Source organism: Pocillopora damicornis, chromosome 4 (genome assembly GCF_964200805.1).
Source record: "Pocillopora damicornis chromosome 4, jaPocDami1.2, whole genome shotgun sequence".
In the NCBI taxonomy this organism is placed as follows: domain Eukaryota; kingdom Metazoa; phylum Cnidaria; class Anthozoa; order Scleractinia; family Pocilloporidae; genus Pocillopora; species Pocillopora damicornis.
Window position 1 is genome coordinate 18,495,460 of NC_142673.1, and position 8,581 is coordinate 18,504,040.

Consider the following 8,581-nt stretch of genomic DNA (forward strand, 5'->3'; position numbering starts at 1 on the left):
ATGATGACGCAGGCTCCGACTGTAGTCCAGCAGGTATAATGTTTGTTCAAAGCCAAAGCGAAAATGACAAGTTATTACTACTAAGTGTGCATATCTTATTCGCATTTCTCGATTAATAACACAGAGGCTTCTTTACACTTTCCGTCAAAACTTTGAATTCCATCCCCAAAATCTTTCCCTCTTGGAAATTCTTTCAGTGGTTTAATCCAATTGTTGCAATCGGAGTTCATTAGCATTTTAGCTCCCCTGTCCTCAGATCGATAGATCTAAAATCACCAGAAGTGATCAGGAATTCAAATGAAGCTAAAGCAATTAGGTCTATTCGATATATCAAAACGAGAGCTGATAAGGAAGGTAACATTTTTTCGGTCTCATCTTAATCGAGGGTCTTTTTTTTAATGTTTAGATGAGATTCATAATCAAAGCAAAAAGTAAGGTAAATTGTATTTCTTGTGTAAGTGGAATTTTTACTCCGGAAGACAAGAAGCAAATATAATAATAAGTCCAAGAAATATTATAACAATAACCTTTAGAACCCTCAGGGATAGGTATCAAAACTTGTTAGCCCTGTGGCTTCCAAGATCTGCGTCAGCTTGTTCAAATAATGACAATATTCTTCTTTGTAAGTCGCCATGTCCTGAGAGTTTGGTTTTTTAATCAAGGCAGTATTAATATCCTCACACCCCCTCCCCCCCTTCCCCTCAATGCGACACAGACAGTTTGTTTGGTAAACGTTTTACTCAGTTTTAATAAAAATCAGCCATTATATTATTAATAATGCAGTCAGTTTAAGCAATGACACCATGTTGTAGCAATTAAAGCTAACAAGTCGTAAATTAATATTTTAGTGTATAGTAAAAAAACTCTTTCAAAAGTTTCCAAATTGTGTCCTCCTCCCGAAACAATTAGAACTTTAAATCTACGGTGATTAGAGTATCACTCGAGTCTTTTTACTAAATATATAACTGATATAAGTGCAACTGCTTCCATTATTCGAAAAACCACTAGCATTGTGTATATACGTGTTGGAAGATATATATTTAACAACATTAACGCCAAAGAAAAATTGCCATTGACGCACAGTACATTGACGCATAAAAAATTGGCGCATAGTACTTTGACGCATAGTAAATTGGCGCAGAGTATCATGATTGAAGACTTATTAATACAATTATCAGGATCTGTTTTACTCCAAGACAAGCTTATAAGTCGATCATTCACTTCCTAACGAATTACAACCATTAATGGTTAAAATGCAGCGTAGTTAATCTAGTTAGTTTCAACAGAATTCATCGCGATTACCATGTATAAGTTTTACACCAGCACTCAAAGTTTACAATCTCCTGACAGTTTAGTGAAGTAAATCTATACATATTTTTTATATTCCAATTGTTTATACAGGTCCCCATTCAAATCAACTTGCAGCTGAACTTGGCCAGCCAGGTTGGATACTAGCCATAAGTGGTTAAATTACTGAAAATATATTGTATATTGGTGTCATTATCGAATCATCATTGTGAGCTTCCTCGTGAAATATTGCCACACGAAATAAGTAAAAACATTGTTTAATAAACTTTTTAAATTATAATCTCTGGCAATAGTTATTATAAGCTTACTGTAAGACGGGACGATCAGTGTTGATTAGTGATTTAGTTCTTTCATAAAATCAGGCGATTCCGTAACACTTAAACTTGCCCAAGGTATGGTAACCCTGCTCGTCAAATTCTGAAACCTTACCTTTGTCATGCACACCTGTATCTCCAAACCTGAGCTGTTTAACCGGCAGATGTGTCTTGTTGGTAAGGACACCACTATCTTCATGCCATACACCATCATTCACACAACAGTTACAGGAGCATTTTTTTGACGTACTGGGTTGTGCACATGTGCTGTTCATTCCGCATGCGCACATGTGACTTTTAGGTGCCGCACCACTCCAGTATGTCATTTCTATCGAATCACGTGAAACCCAAAAGCCATCTATCAATGTAGAACCTCTGCACTCGTACCTTATGAACTGTTCACAGTGCAGGGAAACGTTGATGAGACTCACCAGTTGAGAAATTTTCGCTCCTTTGTAGTGTATGTCGCGAGAGTAATTTCCCCTCTTTTCATATCCGTCCACCAATGTCCTGCCCTCGCTGTCGTGACTTATGGCAGTCACGCCAACTCCGCCTTTGTCACTCATGTCACAGCTGACGTGGTAAGGTAGCAATTCTCCTTCACCATCAGGATCAATCAGACAGATTCCACTTTTTGCCTTAGGATCAAGCTTCTTTAAGTCACTGCAAGATTTTGATAAAACTGTGAAAAGAAATGAAACATTAGAGTGAGAAGTCGGCCAAGTTGTATGAGGAATTTTTTAATTTAAAAAAACAAGGAAGATATTAACTCAGCCATCTGAACTCTCAAAGTTCCTCTCTCCACTTTCGAGTGCAAGGAGGTATCAGAAAAATGCCGCGGAAACATTTCCCTGGTTGAGGAATTATATGTTATGTACTAGTAGGAGTGGCCATAGTACACACAGTCTCGTGAGAACAAATTTAAGCCTGTGAGTTATTCTCAGAAAGAGCCCATTTCATCGTTCCAAAAAAAATTCTGTGTCTGTGGAAGACGAAGTGATCGAGTACAACTAATTCCTCACATTTGTAATTAAATATAATCTTTTGTCTCACAATTTAGTAACTATGTAGTCACGCGTTGGTTACACTGACAAATGCCAGGCGAATCAATTTGACAGGGTTGATGTTTTCAGTTTGATTCCAAGCGACTATGGAGGTTGACGTGACTTTTCTCGTGGTTTGAGTTTTGAGGACTCAGTGACTTTTTGTGTACATCAACAAATTTTCTTCTATTTTGAGAATATATATTGATCACAAATCAGGGCCAACTAAATTTTCAAAATCACAAATTTTAAAGTACCACTGCAGTTTTCTCCAGCATATCCGGGAACACAGACACATCGAAACCCTTTGCTGGTGAAACCAACTTGGCAAGTTCCGTTATTCACACAGGGGCTGCTAATACAGGGATTCTGTTGAGAAGAAAAAACAACGCTCTGATTGAAAAAAGAAGACAAACATATTTTTTATCTATTCATTCATACTTGCCATATTATAATAAAATTTACAAGGAAGCATGACATGCTACGTTAAATTTTAATAATGTGTATGGCGAGGCTTGTATAAGGCTGGTTTTCCTCCCAAAAGAACAAATATACCCAACGTATATGGAGTAACATTGAACAAGACGTAAAGGTGTGAAGCCAGATTTTGATGGAAGAAGGAAAAGCAATAAAAATGCTGGTCTAAAATGATTAAGTTCCGTGCATGTGTACATGTGGTAAACACCAACGCTCTTCGAACACAATTTTAGAAACGAATTTCCTAGAAAGCCTTCATATTACAAACTTAGGTGATTATGCTGGTTTTTTTAAATTGTTTCCCGCCAAATTATTTTATTTGCCTAACAAACGTAACAGTTTACCGTCAAAACTATGATCCTGAACTTTCATATGAAGAATCAAGAGGGGCTTTTCCCTGTTTCACCGGAAAGCATCTTGTTAATTCTTGGGGTGAATCATTCTTTCCTTAATATATAAGCGAAATCGCCGGAATAAGTCATCAGATATGTAGTTTCAATTGTTTGCCAGTTTTGGTAGATCGAAATTTAAAGTAAAAACATTTCTTTGTTATTTTCTGAGGGAAACCTCAACCCCACCTATATCATTAACAATTCATTTAAACTTCCTGAATTCCAACTTGATGCTCTTTTCGAAGAGACGAGTTTCTGACAAAGGGTGTACATGTTACTTTTCAACAAAAGATCAATTTTTTATCGTTGACTTCATAACCCTTTCACTCCTAAGATCCCATTAGTAATTCTCCTTACTGTCTGCCATACAATTCCTGTAATGTTAGTTCTGAGAATTTGGTATTGAATCAACTAATAATCCTCTATCGGATTTTTTTTTATTCTCATCACTTGTCTGTTTGATAATGTATTGCTTTGGTAAAGAGAAATTCTGTTTTGGTCACTCATAGGAGTTAAAGGGTTAAAGAAAGAAACGGTTTATTATGCGTCTCTGAATTCTTCTCTTGTGAAACTTAACTTGAAGTAAAGCATTTACCTCAATAGCTAGGTAGTAAGCATCCGTTTCCTGAAGGAAGGTCAGTTTACTTTCATCAACTGTGGCGTTATTTAACTCACATTTGTACTTTCCTCCTTGCAAAGGTTGCACATTTATGGAAACACAGTTAGGCTCCATATAACACATCGTGCGACAGCTCCCCTCACTAAGGACTTCACCACTCCTGATCACATGTCCCTTAATTGCCATATTTGGTATCGGTTCCTCAAATAGGATGATGCGACACTCGTCTGCTGCAAAAAAAGAAAAAAAAACACTTAAAAGGGGAAGAAGCAAAGTAAAAAAAACTTTCAACTTGGGCTTTTAAACCCTTTTACGAAACGTCTACATTAACCGTTTTTGTTATTTGTTCCCAAACAATTAAAAATAAACATTTGCTGGAATTGTTATTTGCAGTTTTGAAATAAAATATTGTTGTTATTGTTGAATTGTTATTCGCAGGTTTAAAATATTAAAACTCTCAATTTTTAGCCCAGAGTAAGTAAACGGGAAAACGAGCCAAGGGATTTCTTGGCGACGAGTGTTGAAGTTTAGATGTTCAAATTTACAATTCACGGTGGGGACAATTGATTGGTACATGGTTTTGGTTATTTTTGTCATCGGTTTTACGATTTTTGTTATTCGCCTGTTTATCTTTCATATCATCGCCTCATCATTTCAGTCAATTTGCCTAAAAATTTGGATTAAAATTCTTCACCTACCAAGATCTATTTCTTGTTGTTCGGTTGTAGTAGAAATTCGTGGTTGGTGTTCTAGTCTCCGTCATGTGCAGGAAATAACACCTTCTTTCACAATTTTTAAGGGGAAAATTATTAATAGCAAACAGTTTAAATTTTGGGGAGCTTGATAAATAAATGAGTGAAAATAGGCTGAAGATACCATTTCTTTATCAACAAAACATGCTAATAAAGCATTGCTTCCGCGGTATGTCCCTACCTGTACAGCCTTCACAAAAGCAAAATATGATTCCTGAGAAAATGACAAAGACAGAAAGGAATAACGACGTCCCAGAATCAAATTGGTACATAGACGCCATTTAAACCTTTTCTTTCGGTCACAGCTTGAAAGCATCAACTTAAATGAAGGTTTTAGCTTTTTTCTGGCACGAATAATGACAAGAGTACTGCTTCGTGGACTATACTGTTATTGTTTTGGCGAAGCCTGACGAACATATAGATAGAGTTCCTCTTTGTTAATTACCGCTCCTTTTGAAGTTCAAATTTTTTAATCATATGCCACTAGGTTATGGACAGATGTATGCACGCCCACACTTTACCGCATAACTTGATAGGTCTCGGTTTTCTTGCAACTAAGAAGACATGCGTCACGCGTGCCGCCTCAGTAAATTATCAGTGGTTACTTAGTTCAAATTTCCTAAACTGAGTGGTTGACGAGTGTACGGATGCTGAAATACGAATATCACCTTTAAGACAGTTGAAAATTCCAGTGAACGTCGTTGTCTTACCGCCGTAAATTTATTTCATAAAGGAGAAACTGCCTCCCACGATCGAAAGAATGTGTTTGATAAAGACGCCATTATAATTTTTATTGCTTGCACCTCTACAACAAAACATTTTACATAACAAACACCTGTACCGCATGATACAAATGTCATCTGATCCTACCGAGAAACCGTGAGTTTACTCTATTTGGTGTTCATCGCACTAAGTTATCAAATTCTAACGTTACTTAGAATTAACAGAAAACCTCTCTGAAAATCAAATGGTATCCCAAGGTGGATTATTTTTGTTTCTTTTTTTTTAAGAAAAAAAATTTGTCTACAGACTGAATTTCAATCCTAGGTAATCTTGAAAAGTAACGTTTTTCCCAATTATCTCAATTTGTATCAAGATTTCTTTTACAGAGCTAAGAAAAAACATCTCTGTTTGTTGTGCTTCTCTCTATAACCGCGGGAACATTTAAGATTAAAATCATATAACCAATTTCAAGGAAGTAATTGTAGCTTAGTTGGTAATTGAGCTTAATTGTTAGCGTAAATGGAGCAGATAATTTAAACGCAACAACGGCTCCAGGAGGGTTTGATATTGTGTTTGAAAAACAGGAGAAATTCTCTTTTTTTTTAATCTTTCTTCAGAATGAGACACGCAGGACCGCTCGTGCGTTTTAAATATGAATATGTTTGTTGAAGTAACTTTTTTCCACCCTTCTCCTCGCGCGTGTAATACCCCACGCGTCTCGCATTCCCTCCGCTGGCCTGAGACACGCAAAAAAAAACAAACACGACTTCTGTTTGATGAGCTTGTCGAATTTTCAGAGAAGAAACATGTCTTTCGTTGCTCAACGATCGAGCTTAAAAATCATTTACCAGATTTCCTTTCTGTGACCAGGTCCTCCATATTTCAGTGTTAGTTATCTTAATCACATGCATGTTATTGCAAATGTTCGATAAAACTTTACTACTAGTAGTTGGAGATCTAAAACGTGTTCATCTAAAGGAACTTCGGTTAATATCAATGTGGAGGAAATGAAAACGCTGCTGTTTTCACAAACTTACTTTCAGAATAACGAAAAGAAAAGGAAAAATACACATTTACCAGAGCAACCATGGCAAAGTTGAAATACGACTCCAGATAAAAAGCAGAGGAAAGAGGCTGCAGTCAAGATATCAAGCTCAAACTTTTTCAGAGGATGCATGGTTCAAAATATAGCTGCGAGGGTAGTCGATTACAACGGTATAAAAGCAATAAACCAACTGAACTCAATAAAACTGCGACAAAGTCAGATATAAAAATGTTTATCTAACTTCACACCATGGACAGAATTCTTGCTGTTTTGAACAGTAATTGAAGTCTGTACAGTTTTTGAAAATGATGAATTATTCGTTCTTATTATAAGTAAATAAACGATCTTAGCAGGTGCAATTAAACCGGGCCCAGAGATGAGTAAACTATTTTAGCTGATAACTTAAGTACCGACAAAACAATATACATTAACGGAATAATTAATTCTCTCAATCCTGAGATCTCCGACCTGGTTTTCCCTTTTTTGTTACCATATTTCTTTGTTGGCTAGTGCTGAGAACTTAGGGTTGAGTTCATTCAGGTAATATCTCGTTGTTTCTTTTTCATTTTTTCATGCAGTAATTCTTTACCTATTGACTCTACTATAGAGTGTGTTGAAATTTTAAGAAAAGCCTTGAGTACCGATCATTTCTGTGAGTAAAAGGTATACAGAATTTCAAACCCAGTCCATATTTTTTGAAAATTTTTGTTTAAATTCGCGATTTACCTCCGTTTGGATATTCAAGACATCAGAGACGAACAAATTTTCAGAACGCAATGGCTTTTAATTTAATTCATTTCAATAAAAGACAGAAAAGATGCTAATTACCTAAATTTCCATAACAGGTCCTTAACTAAAGGGGATGTTGCCAGGTCTTTGCATCGTTCGTAAGAGTCTTATCATCCTGCAATTGAAATAAACTAAAGTTGGATAAAACAAGGTGAATACACATGAAGCAATTTAACCTCCGGAGCAGAATTTCAAAAGTTTAACCTGTTTGTAAACTAAGAGTCCTTACAGTTCCTAATTTACATTCCATTTTTTTAAAATTTTGCTGCTTCCATTCTTTGGCGAATTATAAAGCTACAGTTTCACTCCGGCTTTTCTGTGACCAATCTACTAAGCTTAAGGGGGGGGGGGGTAATCAAACTCAGACACAACTCAGGCTCGTAAGATATTCGCTGATACGAGGGCCTAAAGCTTAAAACTTCGGCCTTAGAAAGTTTCGGCCAATTTGCACCTTTATAAACTCATGTACTCGGTTGATAAAACCAAAATATCTTCTTTTACCCCCTCAGAGGCAGTTTCATTAGATACTTATCCCTTTATTTATTACTCGTAAAATATAATTTTGTGTTTATAATCAAAGAAAAACAGGAGTGATGGGAGAAAAAAGTAAATCTTATTTATTCGTTTTGTCTCTGTCTTATTTTGTTTACACTTTCGACATTGCTTGGCGCAGCTGAATACAGGACGCACGTCTCGTGTGGACTTTGTAACTACTAATAACTTTTTGTTTTGTCTCTGTGGCTCAGTGGTAGACCATTGGAGCGCGAAATGCGGTAGTTTGACGTTCGAGTCTTCATAAAAACTCCAAATATTTTTATCGTCGCGAGGCAAGACTAATGAACATCTTCTATAACCCGGCTTTCAAATTGATCGAACTTCTTTTTATTTCTTCCTTTGCTTCTAATCATTCTCGATTCATGTTCAACTTTATGCGCAGTTATGCGCAGTGCGGTTGGTCAGTACAAAATAACTCAGTGTCATGTTGCTTTCTCCTCATGTTATAGAATCATTTTGCCTGCTTTTGCTGTAATCTCTATATATTCTCCTTTATCAGGGATTAACAAAGCGTTTATTTATTCCTTTTTTAACTCGTCAATTGCGCGCATGCGCAAGAGCGAG

The 8,581-nt window shown here is 36.3% G+C and overlaps 1 protein-coding gene across 2 annotated transcripts; it reads right to left on the reverse strand.

Moving 5' to 3' along the window:
- Positions 1 to 719: 719 nt before the first annotated feature.
- On the reverse strand, positions 720 to 6,973 carry LOC113668186 (neurexin-4-like). Of its 2 annotated transcripts, none has more exons than XM_089205345.1 (4): positions 6,706 to 6,973; positions 4,130 to 4,383; positions 2,923 to 3,034; positions 720 to 2,304 (listed from the first exon to the last, which is right to left on the reverse strand). In XM_089205345.1, the coding sequence occupies exons 1-4, from the start codon at positions 6,803 to 6,805 to the stop codon at positions 1,667 to 1,669; spliced, it is 1,104 nt and encodes a 367-aa protein (XP_089061471.1). In that variant the 5' UTR covers positions 6,806 to 6,973; the 3' UTR covers positions 720 to 1,666. The 2 variants fall into 2 exon arrangements, with proteins under 2 accessions (XP_089061471.1, XP_089061470.1); XM_089205344.1 differs by lacking the exon at positions 6,706 to 6,973 and adding an exon at positions 5,087 to 5,328.
- Positions 6,974 to 8,581: the final 1,608 nt, after the last annotated feature.

Excerpts from the sequence above, each read along its gene's own strand:
- LOC113668186 (XM_089205345.1), bottom strand. The coding sequence starts at position 6,805 with ATGCATCCTCTGAAAAAGTTTGAGCTTGATATCTTGACTGCAGCCTCT. Across the intron at positions 4,384-6,705 it reads ACTTTGCCATGGTTGCTCTG|CAGACGAGTGTCGCATCATC; the intron begins GTAAATGTGTAT and ends CTTTTTTTGCAG. Across the intron at positions 3,035-4,129 it reads CTTACTACCTAGCTATTGAG|AATCCCTGTATTAGCAGCCC; the intron begins GTAAATGCTTTA and ends TCTTCTCAACAG.